General features: G+C 34.9%; 3 protein-coding genes across 4 annotated transcripts in view; 2 read left to right on the top strand and 1 right to left on the bottom strand.

Annotated features, from left to right (window-relative positions):
* LOC127182729 (TSC22 domain family protein 2) overlaps window positions 1-3725 on the top strand; it is a 24606-nt gene extending 20881 nt beyond the window's left edge. The window contains exon 4 of one of the 2 annotated variants that reach the window (XM_051138272.1): window positions 2271-3725. In XM_051138272.1, coding sequence (XP_050994229.1) covers window positions 2271-2579 — 309 coding nt within the window. In that variant the 3' untranslated portion in view covers window positions 2580-3725. The remainder of the gene's footprint in view (window positions 1-2270) is intronic. The other variant, XM_051138281.1, reaches the window with a different exon arrangement.
* A 2723-nt stretch (window positions 3726-6448) lies between these two features.
* Window positions 6449-16269, bottom strand: LOC127182799 (UAP56-interacting factor). The gene is made up of 9 exons (XM_051138408.1): window positions 16079-16269; window positions 15553-15684; window positions 14882-15096; window positions 14644-14765; window positions 12970-13042; window positions 10969-11024; window positions 9744-9818; window positions 9302-9428; window positions 6449-7076 (listed from the first exon to the last, which is right to left on the bottom strand). The coding sequence occupies exons 1-9, from the start codon at window positions 16149-16151 to the stop codon at window positions 6975-6977; spliced, it is 975 nt and encodes a 324-aa protein (XP_050994365.1). The 5' UTR covers window positions 16152-16269; the 3' UTR covers window positions 6449-6974.
* Window positions 16270-16534: 265 nt separating this feature from the next.
* Window positions 16535-24244, top strand: cpdp (CPD photolyase). Its single transcript, XM_051138297.1, has 10 exons — window positions 16535-16655; window positions 16754-17097; window positions 18402-18547; window positions 18755-18937; window positions 19037-19195; window positions 20058-20256; window positions 20506-20655; window positions 22793-22914; window positions 23064-23223; window positions 23706-24244. The coding sequence occupies exons 1-10, from the start codon at window positions 16642-16644 to the stop codon at window positions 23882-23884; spliced, it is 1656 nt and encodes a 551-aa protein (XP_050994254.1). The 5' UTR covers window positions 16535-16641; the 3' UTR covers window positions 23885-24244.
* Window positions 24245-26203: the final 1959 nt, after the last annotated feature.

Raw genomic sequence — 26203 nt, 5'->3', positions numbered from 1 at the left:
CATGACCTTAAAGGGGGGCGGGTCACCCCCCTAATATAATGGCAGGGGAAACACTGTATATTTTGCGATAAGTCCACACATTGATTTTTGTGACCGGTTTAAACACAGCCCTGTATCTTAAAAAAAAAAAAAAAATCCAATGATTTGCAAACAATAAAAAACATATTCCGCTTTGACTATGCTTTCAAAATCATTATTAGTTCATTATTACTAGGGGTGCACATAAGTTTTTCAGCATGGTTCTCATAAGAACAGGGGGTTTGGTTTAGTCCTCACACTGCACATAGTGTAACCCATTAAATATAACTAAAAAATGTATTAATAAAAGTGATAATAATATTGCACTTTTTGTTTTTTAATTGAAATAATAGAATAATAACATGTGATCATGCTATTATTTTAAAATAAAAAGGGAGTATTAAATGAAAATACAATTATTTTATAGTAAACGTGAACATAAAATGGTAAATTATCATTTTGAAACTTAAAGGACAAGTCCACTTCCAAAACAAAGATTCACATATAATGTACTCACCCCCTTGTCATCCAAGATGTTCATGTCTTTCTTTCTTCAGTCGTAAAGAAATTATGATTTTTGCAGAAAACATTTCAGTATTTTTCTCCATATGATGGACTGATATGGTGCCCCTAATTTGAACTTCCAAAATGCAGTTTAAATGTGGCTTCAATCGATCCCGAATGTGGTTGTAAACAATCCCAGCCGAGGAAGAAGGGTCTTATCTAGCGAAACGATCAGTAATTTTTTTCGAAAAAAAAAAAAAAATTGTATACATTTTAAGCACAAAAGCTTGTGTAGCACAGGCTCTGGGATGTGCGTTCACGATGCTACGAATTAGTGATGGGTCGTTCTTGAACGATTCGTTCATTTTGAAAGAATCTTTAATGTGACTCGGGAAGAACGAGTCATCTCGGGGGAGTGATTCGTTCAGTCACGTATGCGCAACATCCTATTAGGTTCTGTACTGGAATTAGTTCACCTGTTTCGAGTCTTCAGGTTTTTCGAGTCGTTCGTTCATCTTATGGGGCTGTCACCTGATGAAAGAGCATCTCGAACCCGAAAACTTCACAAGAGGTGAGGTGAGCTAATCATAGACTAAAGACCCAGGTAAACAATGAATTAATCTTTTCTGTTTCTTATAGCATTATAGTTTTGTCTTGTTTGTAGTGTGATCAACATTTGTGTAAGCAGTGGATGTGTTAGGGAAGTAACATGTGACACATTAATTATATTTTGCTAAAATGAACTAAATGAATCAAAAACATTCGTTCATTTTGCTGAATGAGACTCAAAGGTCTGAATCGGTAAAATGATCCAAACTTCCCATCACTACTACGAATCGTGTAAGTTCATAGTCTGTGTACTGAGTATGGTGAAAAACTCCATCTTATTTTCTCCTACAACTTAAAAGGAGGACATCGATGTACATTTTTGTAAACAGCAGTTTACAAGTAAGTTATAAACTTACTTGCACTTTCTTAGTCTTTGCACGTTTGCTTTGTAAACACTGGGTCTGTAGTTCTGCCTACATTCCACGTGACCTTTCGACGTGATTCAATAGTACGCAGCGTCGTGAATGCGCATCCCAGGGCCTGTGCTACACAAGTTTTTGTGCTTAAAGTATTAAAAAAATTATTTTCCCGAAAACAATGACCGATCATTTCGCTAGATGAGACACTTCTTTCTCGGCTGGGATCATTTGTAACCCTTTGAAGCTGCATTTAAACTACAAAAAACATAATTCCTTCACGAGTGAAGACAGAAAGACATGAACATCTTGGATGACAAGGGGGTGAGTAAGAAGTGGAGTTTTCCTTTAAATAAACACATTTTTTTAAATGAAAAAGTTTTTTCAAAGTCGTCCTCTAACCTTAAAAATCAGGATCAGGGATAAAATATTGTCTCAGAATCATTCATACATGTGAAAATTAGCTGAGAATTGAACAAATAATTGTAATCTGGCTCACAGGAAAATGGGAATTGTGTCTTTATGGCAATTTTTTTTGCTGATTAAAGACTAATACAAGATAACTTCACCCTGCAAATGGTTGCTGAAGCAGAAATGCTATGAGAAAATGTGACATGCTAGAGAAAAACAGGCACTGTTTTTTAGCATCAGCACCCTGAAATTTAGAAGTATTGGATTTCTTTCAGCAAATTCTATGCAGGACAGTGCAGTAGACGAATGTTGAATTGATGCCGTTTTGTACCATTTTCTGAACTGATGTCATGTTTTGGCACCGTCACGCAGGATTTAGTGAAAAGCCATCTGATGTATGCCGTGCGGGAGGAGGTGGAGGTGTTGAAGGAGCAAATCAAGGAGCTCTACGAGAGGAACTCTGTGCTGGAGCGAGAGAACGCTGTGCTCAAATCTCTGGCCAACACCGACCAGCTCTCTCAGCTCACCGTCCAATCCAACTCCAACCCCTCCGGCACTCCCGTCCCGGGCCAAGCCCAAGCCCAGCCCCAGCCTCAGCCTCAGCCTTACCTTCAGCTGGACGCCAACCAGACCGTGGACTCCCTGCCACGACAGCCGCAGCCCAACGTCACCTCCGCCTGAGCGACGCACTAATCATCGCGACAGCAGAAAACCAGTCGCCGCCGCTAGCATGCCTGCGAACTACGGTCTTGATTCGGGGTCCCGCTTGGCCCCTTCCCCCTGGATGAGTTTGTGAAGAGAGTTATTTTTTTAATAAAGAGAATCCAGCCATGAAAAGGGTGTATTTTTTAGCGTTGCAGTTTTCATGTAAGAAGTGAGAAGAGTCTATTTTCAGAGCCACCGTACTTCACCAGTTCAATTGTACTGTTTGTTATTTATTATAGGGCTGCTATTTTCAGAGAGGAACAATGTCACAGAAACCTTCAATCCAACAGCGGCAGTCTTATCGTATCAATCATCAATGCAAGCGTAAACAGTGACAGACTAGCAGTGGGTAGCGTTTAAACACTAAGAGCGACGTTTCTCTGTGGATTAAGAATGTGAACCTGGTGTGAATGTACATTTTGTATAGTGTAAAAAAAAAAAAAAAAAAAACAAATAAAAAAAAGAGCATAACAAGTTTGTACAGGTTTGTGGGCAAAATTCCAAACTGAATCCTTAATGGTCTACCCTAATGAAGAAAGCTTCAGTTCTCTTGCTGGTAGGATGTTGGAAAAAGAAGTCAGTTGCCATATTCTCCTGCCCCCTACCCTAATGTCTCATATGTTTATGGGGTCGGGAAGGGGATTTAAAAGAAAAAACTGTGAAGTTGTTCAACCTACTTTGTAACCAAAGATGCAAAGCTGTGTAATTCAATTTTGTTTTTTTGTTTTTTTTTTTTTGTTTTGTTTTTTTATTTTGTTATGCACACTCTATGTACTTCTTTTTTTTTTTTTTTTTTTTTTTTTTTTTTAATTGTTCCTCACAACATACTTTTGTTGCTTTTAGGCATGTTCTGCATGATCTGTAAAAGTCAAACCACTTTCTTACCTCATTTGTATTGGGCACTCGTATTGTAAGTAGTCTGTGAATAGTGTCGGCGGGGGAAGGAGATATGGAGGTAATGGTGAGGAGACAAAACAGACTAGTGTGTGTGACGCACTAGCCACAGAAAATGAAGTGAGCCATGTTTTGTTCATTTAAATGGTGTTTGAATTTCATATGCCAATAGTTTTGTTACATTGCAAATTTTAATGTATTTAAATAAATGCAATATTCAAATTACAAAGCTGTTTGGGAGTATTTGCATCAGGAAACACGGTGTGAAATTGTCTGCGATACTCTTGTTTCTGCTTTATGCACCATGATGATAATTTTCACACTTTAAGTCTCACATGATTTGACTGTAGGCAGTGACTTCCCCACATTGAGAGGAAACGAGACGAATCTTCCTCGATGTGTGGGCTACTGACACATACTGCTCATAAACAGACCCTGATATTTTAAGACTACAGCATTTCAGACACAAACAGCCTGATTATTTGAGAAGAGTCGCTATGAATTATGAAGGAATAAATGGTTAAATTAATACAGGTTTTTAAACAATCACCAGAAATGTAGTTGTACAGTTTTGTGTGTAACTCAGAAACAGTTACGTAGCAGAAAAATGCTGCTTTTTTAAAGAATCATATATTTAATTTTATACACACTATTCCTCCACTCCAAATACTAAGTTTTTGGTTTTAAAGGGATCATTGGATGCTCATTTTCCACAAGTTGATATGATCCTTTAGGGTCTTGATTAAAAGTCTATAATATACTTTGGTTAAAAATTCTCAATAGTTGTGTAAAACAACACCCTTTTTACCTTGCCAAAATAAGCTCTGCAAAAATCATCTCATTCTGGTCGAGGCTGCTTTAAATGCAAATGAGCTCTGCTTGCCCCACCCCTCTCTTCTCTCTGTGGAGTGACGAGCCTGTTTATTTTAGCCGCATTTAGCTGCATTAGCCGCTAAACTTGCTAACTAGCACATTATTAGGAAAGGCGATCGCAAAAATTCATTAATAAAACGCTTATACTCACTTCTGCTGTAAGTGAAGCTAGATCATGAATGATTCGCGCGAACATAGACGGATATATGTAGATCGGGAGGCGCATTCCCTTCACAAACAAACGTAATCCACTGCATCTTCAGCGGCTCAGATGTCGGGAGTAAATGACAACCACTATGTTCATTATTACATCCAGCAACACAACACCTCAATCGCTCGATCTGAGATATTCTTGTCTAACTTACATCCCTGCTCCGGCATCGAAACAAAGAGGTCGGACTGTTACAGCTGATCTGAGGTAAAACGCTCATGTCAATCAACTATCGTGGGAGTGGCCTCTGTGGGTGTGACGCCACACCGACAACTGTCTGAGAATGGCCCGATTTGAAAAAGGGGATATTATTTTTACAGATTAATTAAAAACCACTGCACGGATTTTTATCATTATAGGGTAGATTTGTACATACACTGCCAACACACATTAATGTTCAGACAACATGTAAAAGTGAACTTAGCATCCGATGACCCCTTTAAGGGTGAAATGTAGCCTAAACATCAATTGTTTTCATGTGATCCAGCTAATAGTCAACTAAATTTAGATTAAATGAGTAGGACCTAATATTGAGCCTGTATTACACTATTTAATTGTACTGTAGTTGTTTCCGCAGAGGAGGCAGGCAGGCCGTGTCTCCTCAAAATATTGGCTTTGATGACTAATGAACCGAAAGATGGTTAAAAGTGAACTATTAAAAAGAATAGCTGAACGTAAGTTCACAAATAAAATATATCTTTTGCTTTAAGTTATAATGTTAAATGTAATATGCTTAAAAACATTAACTTGATGAGGTTCATACATGGCTTTAATAAACAGAATATTGATTAATGTAAACATGAAGAGTTAATTTGCAAAAACAGATAACTCTGTTTTTACCAATTTTCAAAAATCATGCTTTTTCATTGTGCATTCCAATCAGTCTCAATCAATCTCCAGTTGGGTTATTTTAAATAATAACTAAAAAAAACACATCTAACAATAAAAACACAAGATAATAAAAAAAACTTGATTTTTGAAAATAGTTATCTGTTTTTGCAAATATTAAATAGAATTTTTTTTGTTTGTTTTTCTGATAGTGTAAGTAATGTTTATTTAACCAAGAAAATGTGACTGGAACATGAATTAACATTTGATTAAAACATTAAATAAAATTGAGGACTTTGCCTCCATTTCAGAAGACCATCGCACATCAATCAAAAATCGTTTTAAGATTGGCTTTTACAAAGAATAAATTTAAATCTATTTAATGTTATATATTGATTTTATATTTAGAATTTATTAGGCCTTTTTTCATCCACCACATTTACAATGTCAAAAAATGAGTAATATTTCACCTGTATTACACTATTTTTATTTGTACTGTAGTTGTATTTTTCCCCATCAAGCACTTTGACTAAATAGAGATGAACCACTATTAAAATTATTAAATAACTTCAATTCATTTTAAATGTTGCAATGAATTTATGCATAAAGTTCAGAAAACTAAACTGAGAGACTGGCTTTTAACGTTGGCTTTTACAAAGAATACATTGGTAACACTTTACAATGAGGTTCTATTAGTTAATGTATTAAGTAGCACAAACAAAAAATAAACAATACATTACAGTATTTGTTCTTTGTTCATGTTAATGAAAATACTCATTCATTGATCATGTTAATTACCAGTGCATTAACTACTGTTAACAAGCTCAATTTTTGATTTTAATAATGTATTAGTAAATGTTGAAATTAACATTCCATTAATAAATGCTGTAGAATTATTGTTCATTCTTAGTTTAAGTAGGTACCTTAGTACCTTATTGTAAAGTGTTACCAATACATTTAACAGCATCATATTAATTTATATTCATTTGTTATTAATACTGGCCACTTACAGATGTGGGCATCAAAAATGAGGCCTAGGTTGCACAATATTGAGTTTTTTAATTGAAACATTATAAAACATCTTAAAACAGTCTTTTTTGGTCTACAAAAAGAATGTGTTCGGTTTCATACAGCCGTTTCATGAAAAACAAAGTCTATCCAGAAATGTTTAGAATCATTTAGCTGCAACTGCTTTAGGCATATATAAAAAAAAAACAAAAAAAACAAGACGCCATCACATACGAAGGGCGGATCAGGAGACAACACAACATAACTGAAACTCTGGGACAACAGTTAATGCTTGCTTTGTGAGGACGGAATGGCAGCTTTTTAGAAAAATAAACTAAAAAACAGAAAATCAGTCACTTCCCAACATCTCCTCTTCCAGAAAACCAGCATCTCCACTGTCTGATGAAGTCTCCTCCACGAGGGCTGTAATCGATTTGAGTCATGAACAGCGTTAGTTCAGCTCAGGTCCCCGTTTGCCTGTTCTGTCCTGTAAGATTGTTGTTGAGTGTGTGATCAGGAACAGAGGAACACGTGACTCAGTGTCTCAGAGTTCAGCTCTAGGCCACAGTGACGAATCGGCCTCCTTTGCTGCTCTGCTGCGCTGCCGCCACACGCTGATCCTTCAGGATGCGGAACCGCTCGTTGAGGGTCATTCCAGTCTGATAAACAGATAAACAGGGAAGATGGTCATCAGGTTTACCACAACTGATGTAAATGTGTTCCTAGTGGCTGGTCTGGAACAGACTGCCTTTTCTTCAAACAGGAAAACAAAACAGGTTGAAGTTCAGTACTTAGCGGAACGGTTCAAGTTTTAAGCGTCTTAAGTGCATGTAAATATAGTCAATGATTTGAACTAGAAAACCGGATCAGTCTTAATCAACAATGAATCATTCAGATCTGTTTTGTGGATTAGATTTAAACCAATTTCGACTGAAACAAATTGTCAAGACAAACAAGGTCTTTTATTTAGTGATGCACTGATATTTTGGCAACCAAACATTTGCAGCATAAAATACATTTTCAGTTTCAGGTATATTCGCAGCAACAGCCAAAAATACACTGTATGGGTCAAAACTATCAATTTTTCTTTTATGCCAAAAATCTTTAGGATATTAAGTAAAGACATGTTACATAAGGATATTTTGTAAATTTCCTACCGTAAATATCAAAACTTAATTTTTGATTAGTAATATGTATTGCTAAGACCTTTTTTTGCACCCTCAGATTCCTGATTTTCAAATACTGTTCTATCCTAACAAACCATATATCAATGGAAATCTTATTTATTCAGCTCTCAGATGATGTGTAAATCTCAATTTTTTTTCAGGGTCCAGGGTCACATTTAATTAGAGTGTGTCCAGTGGTGCGCAACAATTTTGGGTTTAATAATTTTGTGATTAACAATTAAATCAGCTGAAAACATACTTGAAAACAGTCGTGCTGCTTAATATTTTTGTGGAAACTGAGATGCATTTTTTTCATGAATCTTTGATGGATAGAAAGTTCAAAAGAACAGCATTATTTATTTGAAACTGAAAACCTTTGTAACATTACAAATGTTTTTACTGTCACTTTTGATCAATTTATTGCATCTTTGCTAAATAGAAGTATTCACTAACCTCTTTTTAAACTTATGCCAAAAACAATGAATCATGGTTTCCACACAAATATTAAGTAGCACAGCTGTTTTCAATATTAATACTAAAAATGTTCTTTGATCATCAAATCAGCATATTAGAATGATTTCTAAAGGATCATGTGACACTGAAGACTGGATTAATGATGCTGAAAATGTATCTTAGCATCAAAGGGAAAAAAAAATTACATTTTAAAATATATTCAAATAGAACACACTTATTTGAAATTGTAATAATATTTCACAATATTGCTGTTTTTCCACGCCAAATAAATGCAACCTTGGTGAGAGACTTTTGACCTCTAATGTTTTTTTTGTTTTTTTTTTGAGTAAAAATCTGATATGTGGGAGTTTTTAAATGATTAAATAATTTAGTTTATTATTAAATAAACTATTTTTGATTACATTTTTTTTGGCTAAATCTTGGAAAAATTCCAATACGTCAGTAATTTGAAAAAAGCATCTTAACTGTTAACTGTTTTACAGTGTCCTTATTAATCATTACATGTACTTACTATAGTAATAACAGTAAATGATGCATAATCACATGCTAACCCTAAACCAAACCCTCATCCTAGCTCTATAGTAAGTACATGTACTTAATTAACAAAACTCAAATGTATAATTACACTGTAACAAGGACACTGAAAATGGAGATCAACCGGTTGAAGGTTCAAATTGCAGCATCAATGCAGCTTCAAAGGGCTCTACATGATCCCAGCTGAAGAACAAGGTTCTTATATAGTGAAAGGACTGGGTCAATGCTCATCTTGCACTAGCTCTGTGGTGTGCGTCTTCATGCATTATGTAATCTCATTTGCGTGATTAGTTCTTTGTCTGTGTACTATGACTCAAAAACTCCATCTCATTTTCTCCTCCAACCTCCAAAATTATCCCACATCGTTGTCTGACCTTTTGTAAAGGACGTTTGAGTTTCTTTGCACCTTTGCTTTATGAACACTGGGGCGGTACTTCCACCTACATCACGTTGACCTTTCCAATGTGACTAATGCATAAAGTCCAAATAGTGCAAGATGAGCATTTGTGGTTAAATATAAATAAACAATCATTTAATAATAATAATAATAATAATAATAATAATAATAATATTTATTTATAGAAATGTATATTTTTTCTTTTTTAAGACTTCATCTTTGATGACATGGGGGTGAGTAAATTATCTGAATTCTGGAAGTGAACTAATACATTTCATTGACCCAGTGATATTTCAACTGTGATTTGTCCTACCTGTTTTCCAACACTGTTGATATCAAACTGCAGGGCGACACCTTTAGGAGGTTTCCTCTCTGGCTCCTCTTGAGGAGGTGCGGAGCGTGCTGGAGTCACGGGGTGCAGGGACCAGGACTGAGCGGGCCTGTACATGGCAGAGAAAGAAAATAAAATTCAAAAAAACACAACAACATTCATTAGGTCTGTGTTCCCAAACGCACACTCACAACATGCTGGAAAGCGTCTCAAACGTTAAACCTGACAAACTATAATGACAAGACGGAAACAAATTGATGTGAAATATGCGTGGCTTGTTAGAGAGAACATGCATCTTATCTGAACATCTTTATGAGTATCATTGAAATTACAAAAACACCAATTACGAATTAAACTGTCTGAATGGCAACCATTGTATATCTTATGAAATTGTGCATCTGGATCTAATCAAACGTAATCATACTCAGGCTGTGTTCTAGCTGTGGGGTTGTCTATGGAGACCGTGAGGATGCCACTGTTGTTTGTAGGAGTGCGCCACCTGGTGGAAAAGAGGACAGAATCAGGAATCAACTTACAGTACATCTACACTACAATACAGAAGAATGTGTTATTGTAAGTTTATTACTCGGGAGTAAGTCTCTCCTGAGTAATGCTGTGAGATATTACCACAACATGATTTTTAGACTTGAATATAGTTTAAAACTGCTGAATTTTTAGCATCATTACTCCAGTCTTCAGAGTCACATGATCCTTCTGAAATCAGTCTAATATGCTGATTTGCTGCTTAAAGGAGAAGTTCACTTCCAGAACAAAAACTTACAGATAATTAACTCACCCCTTGTCATCCAAGATTCTCATGTCTGTCTTTCTGCAGAAATTATGTTTCATGAGGAACACATTTCAGGAATCATCTCCATATAGTGGACTTCTATGGTGCCCCCAAATTTGTACTTCCAAAGTGCAGTTTAAATGCAGCTTCAAATGGCTCTAAGCAATCCCAGCCGAGGAAGAAGGGTCTTATCTAGCAAAGCTATCAGCCATTTTTGAAACAAACTGACAATTTCTATACTTTTTAAAATCCTCAAATGCTCGTCTTGTCATCTTGCAATGCACATGGGTAGTCTGTGTAATCCGGGTCAATACAGTTAAGGTATGTCGAAAAACTCCCATCTCGTTTTCTTCAACTTCAAAATCGTCCTACTTCGCTGTTTTACCTTTTTTTTTTGTTAAGGGTGTTTGATCTTCTTTGCATGTTCACTTTGTAAACACTGGGTCTGTACTTCTGCAGCGATGTAGGACAATGTTGAAGTTGGGGATGAAAACAAGATGGTGTTTCGACGAAGGGGGTGAGTACATTATATGTAAATTTTTGTTCTGGAAGTGAACCTTTCCTTTATAAAAAAAAAAAAAAAAAAGTTATATATATATATATATATATATATATAAAAAATAAGTTAATAAGTGCTAAAAGCCACTTAATACTTTTGGGGAAAATGTAATTAATTTTTTTCCAGGATTCTTTGATGAATAACTTCAAAACAACAGAATTTATTTAAAATTGAAATGTTTTGTAAAATCATAAATGTCTTTACTGTCACTTTTTAAAATCAATTTAATGCATACTCGCTGAATAAAATGAGTAATTTTAGAAAAAAAAAAAAAACACTTGAAGAGTGGTGTTTACTTACGAGCGAGTTCTCTGTGTGGGTTGAGAAGACTTTGTCTTCTGAACTTGTGCATGAACCTAGAAAAAAAACAAAAAAAACACAACAAGTAGAAGACACAAGTAGTAAAGTATTAATAGACAGGAAGCCTAATCAGTGCACTTATTTTAACTGGCTTGAGTCAGTAATGTCACTGACATTTAAAAAAAAAAAAAAAAAAAAAAAAAAATTTAAAATTTACCCCTGGTTTCACAGAGGAGACTCAAGTCTAGTCCCAAACTTAATGCAAGTCTAAGCTATTTCAACTGAAAGAAACTTACACTGATTGATCTTAAAATAGATCAGTGCATTTGTTTCGTCTCATGATGCATACTAGTAATGTTTTTTTCGAAGGCACTTAATCTGTAAAAAATTACTTAAATCACCTAATTAGACTATCCTGGCTTAGTCTAAAGCCCGAAACACACTGCACAATTTTCGGCTGTCCCAGACAAAAAGATTGGCATCATGAAACAATCGTGGGGATTTCTGTGATCGTGGCTCCTAATCTGTGGTCTCATGTTATACAGTGAGAAAGGCTCAAAGACGCTCGTTGTCACGGACTTGCGACCAAGGATAGCCTACGATCATTTTCTGGCAGTGTCAGAAATTCAGCCTGATCATTGCACGGTGTGTGTGCTGCCATGACCCACGTTTACTGACCAGCCAATAAAAATGCCACATGAAATCAATGTGACATGGTGCTAATACTTAAAACTGCTTACCTCAAGCTCTTATTCCTTCTTATTCCTTCCTACAACTGCCAAAGTGTGACTCATTATGCTCTTTTCGTTTACCACTAGTGCATACTGATGTGCACTGTAGCCTACGAGTCAATAGGTGTCATCATCGTACAGTCTACATGCATTTCATACCCAAGTTTATTAGATCCATGTTGCACAGTGCGACTAGCAACGATCTTATAGGATTGCTAAAATCATGTATAGAAGGCTTTAGTCCTGTTCGTGAAACGGGGCCTTAAAGGAGAAGTCCACTTCCAGAACAACAATTTACAGAATGTACTCACCCCCTTGTCATCCAAGATGTTCATGTCTTTCTTTCTTCAATCGGAAAGAAATTATATTTTTTGAGGGAAACATTTCAGCATTTTTCCCCATATAATGGACTGATATGGTGCCTTGAGTTTGAACTTGCGGCTTTAAACGATCACAAATGCGGTTGTCTTACTCTGCCTGGATTTTTTTTTCCGGTTCATGACAGTCAGGGTATGTCCAAAATCTCCCATCTCATGTTCTCCCTCAACTTTAAAATCGTCCTATATCTGTTATACCTTTTTTGTTAAGAGTGTTTGATCTTCTTTGCATGTTCACTTTGCAAAAACTGTGTTGATACTTCTGCAGCAATGCAGGATAATTTTGAAATTATTTTTAAAGTTGAGGGAGAAAATACGATTGGAGTTTTTCAACATACCCTAACTGTCTTGAGGCAGAATACACAGTTCAGGGAGAGTAAGACGAGCGTTTGAGATTAAAAAGTATTTAAATTATATTTTTTTAATGAAAATAACCGATCGTTTCATTAGATAAGACCCTTCTTCCTTGGCTGGGACTGTTTACAGCTGCATTAAAACTTTGAATTTAAAATTTTGGAAGTTCAAAATCGGGGCACCATATCAATCCATTATGCGGAGAAAAATGCACAAATGTTTTCCCTCAAAAAAACAATATCTTTACGACTGAAGAAAGACATGAACATCTTCGATGACAAGGGGTGAGTACATTATATGTGAATCTTTGTTTTGGAAAACTCCTTTAAGCATGTATGCTAACTACATCACACATTTAAGTGAAACAACTGGCTCTTCAAAATGTGAAGAGGGTGTCACATGATTATGCAACCCATTCATGCAGCTTTCCACCTACCTTTGCCATGCATGTGTTAATGACAACAAGCGATAAAGTTAACAGCTGTGCTTTTCACACATCTCTGAGTGAATTCTAGGCAGGAAGTTCATTAGCGTCTTACTTTGAGTCCTCTTCTGAAGAGGAAGGTGGCTTGTCGTGCTTCTCTCTGTGTTTGCTGAGCAGTCGGTGCATTCCTGTAGAGAATCAACGAAAGGCAAACATTTTCACATCGAAACAACTTCAAGAAATAAAAATAAATTAAAGTAACAATTAAAAAATGTCATCATGATGTCACCAATCCCTCCCTCCACCTGTCATATAGTGACAAATGTAATCTTAATTTTAAATGTAACAATCTTACATCTCAAACTTAATATTAAAGAAGTCCACTTCCAGAACAAAAATTTACTGATAATTTACTCACCCCCTTGTCATCCAAGATGTTTGTGTCTTTCTTTCTTCAGTTGTAAAGAAATTATGTTTTTTGAGGAAAACATTCCAGAATTTCTCCATATAATGGACTGATATGGTGCCCGCAGGTTTGAACGTCCAAAATGCAGTTTCAAAGGGCTCTAAATGATCCCAGCCAAAAAAGGTAAAACGGCGATGTAGATTTTTAAGTTGAAGAAAATGTGATGGGAGTTTTTTGACATACCCTAACTGTATTGACCCGGATTACACAGAGTACACGTGTGCATCGCAGAGCTAGACAAGACGATCATTTGAGGTTAAAAAGTATAGAAACTGTAATTTTTTTTTAGAAAGTAACCGATCATTTCGCTAGATAAGACCCTTCTTCCTTGGCTGGGATCATTTAGAGCCCTTTGAAGCTGAATTTAAACTGCAGTTTGGAAGTTCAAACTCACAGGCACCATTGAAGTCCATTATATGGAAAGAAATCCTAAAATATTTTCCTCAAAAAACAATTTCTTTACAACTGAAGAAAGAGAGACATGAACATCTTGGATGACAAGGGGGTGAATACATTACCTGTAAATTTTTGTTCTGGAAGTAAACTTCTCCTTTAAGTCCTGCCTAATTTTTCACTTTATTCTCCCACTTCACAAATCTTACATTGACATTTTGCTGGTAGTATTTTTGCTTCATGCATGGCACAGAAACTCTACTGTTTATGAGACACTTATGCTATCATTCAAAAGTTTTGGGGTCAGTAAGATTTTTTATTTATTTATTTTTTTTAATTAACCCTTATTCATTAAGGATGAATTAAACTGATCAAAAGCGACAATTACATAATATTTTTCTGTTCTTTTTAAACTTTTAATTTATCAAAGAATCCTGAATTCTGCATCACAGCTTCTACAAAAATATTAAGCTGTGCAACTGTTTTCATCACTGATAATAAAAATAAATGTTTCTTAAGCAGCAAATCAGCATATCAGAATGATTTCTGAAGGATCATGTGACACTGAAGACTGGAGTAATGATGCTGAAAATTCAGCTTTGTTCACAGGAATTAAAAATAAAAAAACAAAAAAAACACTTTTAAACTACATGAAAACAATTATTTTAAATTGCAATAATTCAACAATATTACCGTTTTAATGTATTTCAAAGCTGCATTTATTTTGAAAATTTTAATTTACCAACAACAAACTTGAATGGTAGAATACATCATTTTTAATTCTGCCTAAAAAGGTCCTTCTTGGTCTCATCTGAAAAATTTGTTCACTCAATGCTTTCATGTGGACTTGAGTTGCAGCTTCTTCTGCACCACATCATGTGTACTTTCATAAGACACTGCTCAGACGTTACAGCAAAACAGTCATCTTACCATTTTCTGCGAAGCCGAAAGGGTCTGTAAGAAACTGAGCCCTGAGGTTTCTGCGAGTCCATCTGTCTGTTTGGTCTCCTCTGGATCGGCATCTGTCGTCGCTGAACAAATGGCTGAGATCTCTGAGACAAGGAATAGCACGTATAAAAAGTTACACCTGAATTCATTCACACGTATATGACAACAGAATCACTTTTTAAGCTGCTTTGCACCTTTAGTGCAAGAATAGTTTCCACACCTGGTTCACAGCTGCACTGCTGGGCATCTGTCTGTTCAGCACCGGTCGGGTCTGAGCGGGTCTGTTCTGGGCAGGTCGGTTGAGTGGACTGATCCCTTTAAACAGAGCAGCATTTTTCCTCGCAGCTAAACCAGTGATGACTCCCTGCCCACGACGCCTGGCCACCGTGGGAGGAAGCTTGCGGTTTCGAGTGAAGCGCTTGTTCGCAACACCTCCTACAGATTGCAAAAACAAAACCAGAAAATATTTGCATACGATAAAACAGAATTCACTGCTATACTGCATTTTTTATGTTAAAGCATGTTTACATAAATATCAACGTTGCAAAAAAAGGAATATTTTTATATTATGAACTGTTATGTGTGAGGCCTGTTTCTGTCTGAATATGAGAAGATGACACGATGACCTGCTTGTTCTTGCTTGCTTAGGAAAAACAGGATATCATAAAAAAAAAAATGTCAGGAAGGCACAACGTGAGGAATGTTTATCTTCACTATATATGACAATTTTAGGGAGATATAATTTTTTTTTTACCCACACATATGGCAGAGCTCACTGCTGTACTGTCTGACCTTCTTGCAAGAATAAATTCTGACTGTGTTTTTGAAACATACACTTTGATGGGCTCTGTAAAAATTTCATGATGCAAAAAGAAAACATCAGATTTTGACCTCTTTTAGGTGGCACTCCAGCTCTTGGACCAGTCCGCTTCCCTTGGGTGAAGCGACCTTTCACTGGGAGCCTGAACACTGACTTCTGGGCCTGGAATTGTTTCTGTTTCTTATTCAGCCGGATAATATCATCTGTAAAATAAGAATGCAATACATTTCATTGAACCAAATGGTATGGGTCACGAAACTGAAAGTGCTGGATTGTTCAATTAAACACTAAAAATAACATTAACCACATCAAACAAAAAACAATTATGATAAATGAACACGAATTCAATAAAACGGTCCTAAAACATGGTTTGAAAACGTTACTCTGTTTAAATAAATAAAATTCAGGAAATGCAATCAAACGCAGTCAAGATAGACTTTAAACGCGTTTGCCATTTAATAAAACACAAGGACGATGAACATAATATATAACGAGATCACTGCTATGTTCACACCGAATCAAACTATGATAAATAACATGTAAAACGTCAGATGCTAAACAGCTATACACATACGGCTAGTTTTTTCTGTGCATTACCTAAAGACATGTCAACCTTATCGAGTCCATCTGTACTTCCACCGCCAACCGAATTAAAACTAGATTTGCTCATTCTGCAGTTCGCGCTGTAAAAAATTGAAACGCAAACGACAAGCTGCCTTCACGATCCAGCAACTCAGGTGAACAAGATAACACTAGCAAACTAGCCAGCTTTCACTGAGCGCTCAACGTTTCTGCGCATGCGCTGACGTACGTACTTCGCGCTGAGGCTCTTGGGAAATGTAGTTTGGTGGAACAAATAACAAAACCGAATTTACTCTCGTGAAATGCAGCAGTGCTTTTCATATGTGTTAATTACTTGTATTTTACTGCTATATAGGAATGCGTGTTTAGTGCACTTTGTCACGTTTTGTGCAACAAATTCTTTGTTATTGTTATGAAAACGCATCGTTTGATAACGCATCAGGAGCGTAAGCCCCGCCTCCAGCAGTCATTGGTCAATGAGCGGCGTTACAAAACCAAGCAACTACACGTGAGAGAAGTGTGTATGTAGATTTAGTTTTCTGTAAAAGGAGCTTTTGTTTCAGGTGTTTGAGAATTGTATGCTTCATATAAGGTAAAAAAAAATTCTTTAATGAGCTCTTTTTTGCAATGCATTGGGAGTTATATGCAAATTACCTAGCAGTGTTTTACCTTTCACTTCTGTCTATTTAGGTTGTTTTCTACGTGCTTGTTCATCAGAAACAGCAGAAGAACTCTATTCCGTGCCATCAGCCATCCAAACAGACTTCTACATTATATTAATATGTCTACAAACAAACGCAACCTGAAGCGTCAGAAAGAGACGCCGGACAGCGCCGGTGGGAAACAGCCGAAGCTAACGGGAGGGAGATGGAGAGAGTCCGGCTGGCTGTTGAAGGAAGTGACCGAGCTCCGCAGAGCAGCACAGGGATGCGAGTTCAACAAAAAGCGCCTCCGTTATTTATCAGACACTCAGAAAATCAGACAGGGGTCTGATGGGGTTCTCTACTGGATGTCCCGCGACCAAAGAGTCCAAGGTGAAGTACATAGAGAATGAGAAAGTTGCTCAATAAAATCGAGTAGAATTCAGTTACATATCCCTCAAATGTTTGGGGTCGGTGTTTTATTTGTATTTATTTATTTACATTAATTTTATTTGATTAGTTATTAGATTATTTTTGTTTCATTTTATGTCATTATTTTTTTATTTTATTATTCATTTTATTTATTTGTATTTTATTATTTATTTTATTTTTAGTTAATTTTATTATTTCATTTATATTATTTTATTTATTTATCTTTTATTTTATTTATGTATTTTATTAGCTATTTTTAGTTTATTTTATTGTTTTTTGTTAGTTATTTTATTATTTTTATTTTATTTCATTTTATTTTTATTTATTTGTGTTTAATTATTATTTTTGTTTATATAAATAAATTATATAAATAAGTCTCTTATGCTCACCGTAAAAAGTAATATTGTATATACTTGTATTTGTATTATTTGTATAATTTTTTTTTTATTAATTATATATTTTTATTTTATTTTTTAATTTATTTTTGTAATATTTATTTAAAATAAAAGAAGTGTTTTCTGTTTTAATATATTTTGGGTATTAATTATTAATATATCTGTGTAATATAAATTATGCGTAACATATTTAAACAGAAGTTTAGTGTGTGCAGTGCAGGATGTTGATGCATCAGCAAGTGTGTGTGTGTGTGTGTATATACACACACACACACACACACACACACTTGCTGATATATATATATATATATATATATATTTATATATTTATATTTATATTTATATATATATATATATATATATATAAATGTATAAATTTGCTAATATAGTAGTATGTAAACTGTATGTAAAAAGTAAAATTATTACAAGAGGTTATCTTAATCTGCTATGATTGTATAAATGACATTTGCTATAATTCTTATGAATATTTATATATATTTTTAAAGTCATTAAATACTACATCAGTTATTTTACATAAAAATAAATGGCAAAAACACAGTAAAAGATTTGTCTGAAAGATAGATTTATTCTTGACATGTATACATGCATCTGAATATTAACGTATGTAGTTGCCAATATTTTAATTTAATTTATGTCATTATAGCAACATTATGAATGCAAATATAATTATTTCAATCATTTGGCCTACAGGTGTCAATGAAAAATAACATTAGAAGACTTTACTGTCATTTTTGATTAATTTAATGCATCATTTCTGAATGCAAGTATTAATTTCTGTAAAAAAAAAAAAAAAAATTGTGGTCAAAATTGAACAGTAGTGTACATTGGTTGTTGTTGTTTGTGTTGCAGATAACTGGGCACTGATCTACGCTCAGCAGCTGGCCTTGGCTGAGAAACTTCCTCTGCACATCTGCTTCTGCTTGGTGCCTCGATTTTTGGATGCGACCTACAGACAGTACACCTTTATGCTAAAAGGACTGCGAGAAGTGGCAAAGGTACAGAAATAATACATCTCAACTAATATTAGAGACATCATTGCATCTGTCATGGAGTGTGTGATGTATCTGCTTGTGCTCAGATCAAACTACTGAATTAGACCACACCCCTTTACAAAACCAGTGTTTATGATTGGCTGGTGCTGCTCTCCTAGGTATTAGGGACATTTAATGTGTGATATTTTAATAAAAAGTCTCTTGTTACAGGAATGCAAAAGCCTGGATATTCAGTTCCATCTGCTGTCAGGAGAACCTGGACAGAAGCTGCCAGGCTTTGTTAAAGACTGGAAGTTTGGAGCAGTTGTCACTGACTTTAACCCTCTGAGAATCCCTCTTCAGTGGATTGAGACTGTTAAGAAACACCTTCTGTCTGACATCCCCTTTATTCAGGTGTGCCAGTCTTTATCTTTATTGTCTTGTGCAGTCGCTCCATTCATGTATACCATTTTTTTTAAACCATATTACATTTTCCTGTCGCCGTAAATCAAGGTTGATGCACATAACGTGGTGCCTTGCTGGGAAGCGTCTGAGAAGCTGGAATATGGAGCCAGGACAATACGGGGCAAAATCACTAAACTTCTGCCAGAATTCCTCACAGAGATTCCTCTTGTGGACACTCATCCACACGCAGCTTCTCGTACAGCAAAGGTTTGATCAAGGATTCCACAGTAGTTGTACCAAAGATGTGATTTTTCAGCATTTATATGGATTTAATAAAATAAATAAAATTTTAAATAATGTCATAATAACAGGGAAAAAAAAAATCAGACAAATAAATACTACAACACCATTGGGTAACCATGTCATACATTTCCTTTTCTTTTTATATTTAATATTTTATATAATATATATATATATATATATATTAAATAATTCAATTATTTTAAATAAATAATTAATAGTAATTATAATAATAATAATAATTATTATTATTGTTAATTAGTGTTACTAATTATTATTATTAATGAAATTATTCCTATTAACAACTGTAACAATAGTAAAACAGTAATAATAATGCTAATAATAATAATAATTAATTAAATCATATATTTGTTATTTTTTTTATTTAATATTACTTTTTATTTTTCATTAAAATAGTGTGTAAAAGAGGATATTGTGAAATATTTTATAACAATGAAGGTTGTGTTTTCATTGAATTTTGCAAAATAAATGGATGCATTCAATTATTGATGTATTTATTAATTTATTAAACTATTTAATTAATAATTAAACATTTACTTATAATATAATTATTTCAGAATAAACTGGTACTTTTTTTTTTTTTTTTTTTTTTTTTTTTTTTTTTTTAATTGAATTTATGATTTATTTATTTCATTTAGAGTCCTCCATAGTTGTATAGTCACATTTAATGGGGATTTTTTTTTTGTCCTGATCTAATCTATGAAGCACATTTTATGTATTATTTATTGTTTGCGCTGACTTCAAACCCTGGTTCTGCATAATGGGGTATTTCCATTCTTCATTATTTCAAAATGTCTCTGTGTTTCAGCCAGTGGATTGGGAAGAGGTGCTGTCATCTCTTGAGGTGGACCGCAGTGTTGGAGAGGTGGACTGGGCTCAGCCTGGTTCCTCTGGTGGTATGGCTATGCTGGAGTCCTTCATCGACCAGCGATTGCGTCTCTTTGCCACTCACAGGAACAATCCAAACTGTGACGCCCTCAGCCATCTCTCCCCTTGGATCCACGCTGGTTAGTTTGCACTTGTTGTTGTTGTTCTTTTGTTCAAGCAATAAATATAAATAGGGAGTAAACCCTTTTACTTTCATGGCATTGATAATAACAGAGATATTTTTCAAAACATTTTTCTTTGTAATCCTCTGAAGAAAAAAAGTTAGTGTGAGAGATTGATTTTTGGGTGAACTGCTTTTATTTTATACCATCCACTTTCTTACAGATGTAGTTTAGAGGTTGTAATAGTTGCTGTGATTTCTCTTGAAGGTCAGTTGTCTGCTCAGCGTGTCGTGAAGCAGGTCAAACGAGAAAAGAACGCCAGCGAGTCTGTGTTGTCTTTTACTGAGGAACTGGTGGTGCGCAGGGAGCTCGCTGACAACTTCTGCTTCTACAACCACAACTATGACAGCATTTCAGGTGAGTGCTGTGGCCAGGCACTTTAATCACACACATGGTTTCTACAAGTCTTAAAAAGGTCTTAAGGTTTTAAATTGCAGCAGAAAGTCTTAAAGGGGTCATCAGATGCCTATTTTCCACAAGTTGTTATGATTCTTTAGGATCTTAATGAAAAGTCTGTAATATACTTTTTTAAAAATCCTCAATGGTTTTGTAAAACAACACCCTTTTTACCTTGTCAAAATCAGCTCTGCAAAAATCATCCCATTCTGGTCGAGGCTGCTTTAAATGCAAATGAGCTCTGCTCGCCCCGCCCCTCTCTTCTCTCTGTGGAGTGACGAGCCTGTTTACTTTAGCCGTGTTTAGCCGCTAAACTTGCTAACTAGCATGTTATTAGGATAGCCGATCACAAAGATTCATTAAAAAACGCTTATACTCACTTCTGCTGTAAGTGAAGCTGGATCACCAATGATGTGCACCAACATAGACGGATATATGTAGATCTGGAGGCGCATTCCCTTCACAAACAAATATAATCCACTGCATCTTCAGCAGCTCAGATGTCAGGAGTAAATGACGACCACTATGTTCATTATTACATCCAGCAACACAACACCTCAATCGCTCAATCTGAGATATTCTTGTCTAACTTACATCCCTGCTCCGGCATCGAAACATGGAGGTCGGACTGTTACAACCGATCTGAGGTAAAACGCTCATGTCAATCAACTATCGTGGGAGCGGCCTCTGTCCGTGTGACACCACAACGACAGGCATCTGAGAATGGCTCGATTTGAAAAAGGGGATATTATTTTTACAGATTAATTAAAAACCACTGCATGGATTTTTATCATTATAGGGTAGATTTGTACATACACTGCCAACACACATTAATGTTCAAACAATGTAAAATGTAAAAGTGAACTTAGCATCCGATGACCCCTTTAAATTCATATTCAATTCATATTAAAATCATATTAAATTTAAATAAAATGTTGCATGCACTGCAAAAAATAAAAATATATATCAGTAAAAAAAAATAAATGTTAGGATTTTTGGTTTGTTTCCTTGTTCAGATATCTAAACACCCTTAAATCAAAATATGCATACTTGAGATGCAAAATGAAGATGTTTAATTGGTAAATGAGAAATAGAACAAAATTGAGCTTATGCTTAAAACAAGAACAGGTATCTCTAAGGTCTGAAAACTGATTTTTCTGATCCCTTCAGCAGATTTGTTCTTGTTTTAATTGTAAACACTTCATTTTGATAAGTTTCTCAGAATACAAGACTTCTCTTCAGTCATTTTGCTTCTCAGTGTATCTTGATTTAATAATCTTCAGGAATTTGCACAGGAAAATGAGATATATAGATAGGAAGAACATCAAGTTTTTGCAATATGATCAGAAAATACAGTAAAAGTTATTTCCATATGTGACCACAAAACCAGTCATAAGTAGCACGGGTATATTTGTAGCAATAGCCAAAAATACATTGGGTCAAAATGATTGATTTTTCTTTTATGCCCCAAATCTTTAGGATATTAATTAAAGATCATGTTCCATGAAGATATTTTGTAAATTTCTACCTTAAATATATCACAAATTTTTCTTTAGCAATATGCATTGCTAAGAACTTCATTTGGACAACTTTAAAGACCATTTTCTCAATATTTTGATTTTGGATTTTTTTTTTTTTTTTTGCACCCTCAGATTCCAGATTTTCAAATAGTTGTATCTTGGCCAATCAGTACATCAGTGGAAAGCTTATTTATGAAGTTTTCAGATGATGTATACATCTTAATTTCAAAAAATTGACCCTTATGACTGGTTTTGTTGTCCATCTTCTCATTTTTGCTTGTAAAATTAATTAAAAATGAATGGTGATCTGTTGGAAGTTGTATTTTTAAATGGTTTCTAATAAAACTAATTTTGTGCTTCCTAGATATGTACATTCTGACAACATATTTATGTTTTGTGTTCTCTTTAATTAATTACTTACTTTTTCTTTAATTGATTTATAAATGGTCTTAAAAGTTCTTAAATTTACCTTCATAAAACTCGAAACTCTGCACACAGTAACAAGATACATTTACAAATGTAGCTAATTTTCAAGCTTATTCCAGGCCTTTGTTTAAATTCTGTATTTCTGTGCACAGGTGCATACGATTGGGCGAAGAAGACATTGCAGGACCACGCTAAGGACCGCAGGCAGTACCTTTACACAAAAGAGCAGCTGGAGAACGCCGAGACCCATGACCAGCTCTGGAACGCTGCACAGGTAGCTCAACATAAGAGTTTTACTCAAAGCATTTTAATTAAAATGTGTTTTTGGTGGAGTCATAGTATTTCAACACCACTTCTGTAATGACAAACCCAGTGAATCTATCTGTTAAATGCATTGAAATGAAGTTTCCTGGTGTGTTGTAGCGTCAGCTGGTGTTAGAAGGAAAGATGCACGGGTTCCTCCGCATGTACTGGGCAAAGAAGATCCTGGAATGGACCGCGTCCCCTGAAGAAGCCCTCTCTATTTCTTTATATCTGAATGACCGTTTGTCTTTAGATGGCTGCGATCCCAACGGATACGTGGGTAAGAAACATGATGTTTTGATTTCTCTAGCAGATAAAATACATTCTTACAAAAAATTATTAAAGTATTATTTTACTGGTTCGTTACATCACTGTATGTTAAAGCTTACACAGGATTTACTTTAGTAGGTATATTATTAATTATATTTTTGAATTAAATATAAGAAAAAAAAATATAGAAATGCATCACAATTTCCACAAAAATATCAACACTGACAATAATAGTAAATGTTACTTGAGCAGCCAATCAGCATATTAGAATGATTTCTGAAGGATCATGTGACATTGGTCACAGGAGTAAATTACGTTTTATACATATATTAAATTAGAAAAAGATATTTTAAATTGTAATATATTTCTCAATATTACAGTTCATACCATATTTTTGATCAAATAAATGTAGCCTTGGTGAGTGTAATAAACTTCAAAACTAACTTTTTGTACTTGATTATTTGAGTTCATTTTTCTTTAATCTTCTTACAGGTTGCATGTGGTCCGTCTGTGGCATCCATGACCAGGGCTGGGCAGAGAGGCCCATCTTTGGCAAAATTCGCTATATGAATTATGCTGGCTGCAAGCGGAAGTTTGATGTGGCGCAGTTTGAGAGGAAGTACGCCGCTGTAAAGGAGACCTCCAATAAAGACACCAAGAAATCTGTATAGTTTCATTGTAGTCAAATTCTGAAAATCATTTGACATATAAAATTTCACTTCTTATTGTTTGTACTTGTTCTAGAGAGACTGTATTTAAAGGGCATTTTTCTGGCAAACACTTTTCTGTAGTAAGGGTAAGTTTATTAATGAGGTGCTATATTCATTATGTCATTTGTTGGTATAAGGCTTTTGTCTGTTTTCAAGTCATATTCTTTTTATTAATGGATTATAGGACCTCTAAATTTTGGTCTAATGTTACAAAGTACTGTACGGTTAAACACGGCCGACTTCAGAAATGCAGTGTATAGGCATTGCAATGTTGTTTTCCTTAAATGTATGTACAATGGTGGAAGAATAAATCACCAAAAATAAAACATTTTTTTTATTACAAAAATGTTTTGTATTGTGTTACATTACACTGCCTTAGATTCTAAGCTCTTACTGAGCGTCTAAAACAGTGGTTATTATCACAAGATCTCACTAGGGGTCCTCAGTGAGCTTCTGAGAGCCACAGGATGACTTACAATTGATAGAAATTAGTTTATATTAAACTGCTAAAAACGAACACATGCAGTCATTTTTATTAACAAAAACTCTTATTTTATTAAAGCATGAAGTTATTGAAATTTCTTGAATCAAAAATAATTGTGGTTAATTCTTTCAATATACTGACATTCTCAGTTATTGTTAATAAATGTTCTGAAAACATGTAGCCTTGTGATAACCAGAGCAGATCATAAATATAGCTTACATATGAGGGGCCTTTAAACATGTTGGACAGTAATTTCATTCAGAACACGGTATGACAACAGTCATTAAGTCTAATAAAAATACCACCTTGTTTTTTAAGCCTATGGGCGAGACTTCCGGTTCTCTAGCCGCTATAGAGACATATGGAGAAGAATAACAACCTGCTGTAAACGGTAAATCTGTTTGCACTACAAACCAGTGTGTTCATAATTAAGATAATACATTAAAATAATATGGTAAGAGACACACATTTGCAACATCAAGCAGCAAAAAGATCTATTTTGTACAGCTAAAAATTAGACGCGGAGGAAACCGGAAGCCAGACCCAGAAAATTTTAAAATGGCCCACTCTAATGGAAAAATACGGTGGATATACAAGAATGCTTTTTTTTTCATAAAAGAAAACGTCGGAAGCTGGTAATCTGGACCATTAGGTAGCAGTGATCTATAAAATATAGAGAGTAAAGTAAGTTTCTCCAGAGCTCTTGTTCCCTTGAATAGCAGTACGCACATCACCAGCGGATGTAATTAATCAAATCGCATCTAGTCTTTATTTCATCAGGAACAATGAAAACCCTGTTGTGGAGCAAAGTTGAAGAGAGCAGAGTTCCAGATGTCAAAATAAGACTTTATTGGACAAAGCAACAAAGCCGAGATAACGGTTACCGCATCTAGTCTCCGTCTGTCCGGGTATCCATTCTTATACCTATCCATGCTCACCAAAATTGGTAATTCCGGTTTTTTATGGGTTACACCTGTCTGTTTTGACTAGCCCACCTGGCCCATCTTCAATGGTGGAATTTGGCTAGCTCGGCCAAAATGCTCTTAACTCCTCCGTCTCCAATTAAAAATGACCCTTACTTCACATGGTCACATGGGACATACATCAATCATGTATCTGTCATATATTGGAAGTTACCCAAAGTTCATTAGTTCGCTTAAGTTCACTGATATGATCCAGCAGAAATCACTGGTGCTACCCAACACCATACACATAAGACTCTCAATCTGTGTTATGACATCCAGTATTGTAACAATCAGCAATTTGATCAGTCTATTGATTACTGTTATGACCATACATTATCTGTTTAAGTAAAATAATATCATATTGAGTAAAATTGCATAATATATTTTTGAGAATACACAATAACCCCAACATATTTGACAATAAATATGTAAATGAACATTTGCGGTGGTAGGTTTTGTTTTTTAACGACCTCTTTACAAATTTATCAGACAGACTAATGTGACAAAATGCAAATAACGTACATAAGAGACGTAACAGGTGCTTTATCAACATTCATGTTCATTACAGTGCACGAGGCTATAATGTGATTCAGGATAAAGCATGATCATTAAATATAAAAAATATTATTTATCTTGCATCATTCTCCCACGTTAGGCTGAAATGAAGGGTTTTGAATATGAATATAGATATATTAAATCGATCAAATGTTCTTTCAATATCTCCATTCAGATTTGAATAGTTCATATTTCAGTTTAATTATCCTGCTGGTGGCATGAGACAGTGATATCTAATTTCATATTTAATAGCAGGTTATGAAAATGAGTGCAGAT

Source organism: Labeo rohita, chromosome 2 (assembly GCF_022985175.1).
Source record: "Labeo rohita strain BAU-BD-2019 chromosome 2, IGBB_LRoh.1.0, whole genome shotgun sequence".
Taxonomy (NCBI): Eukaryota; Metazoa; Chordata; class Actinopteri; order Cypriniformes; family Cyprinidae; genus Labeo; species Labeo rohita.
Note: the sequence above shows the minus strand (reverse complement) of the source record. Positions and strands in the feature narration are given on the sequence as shown.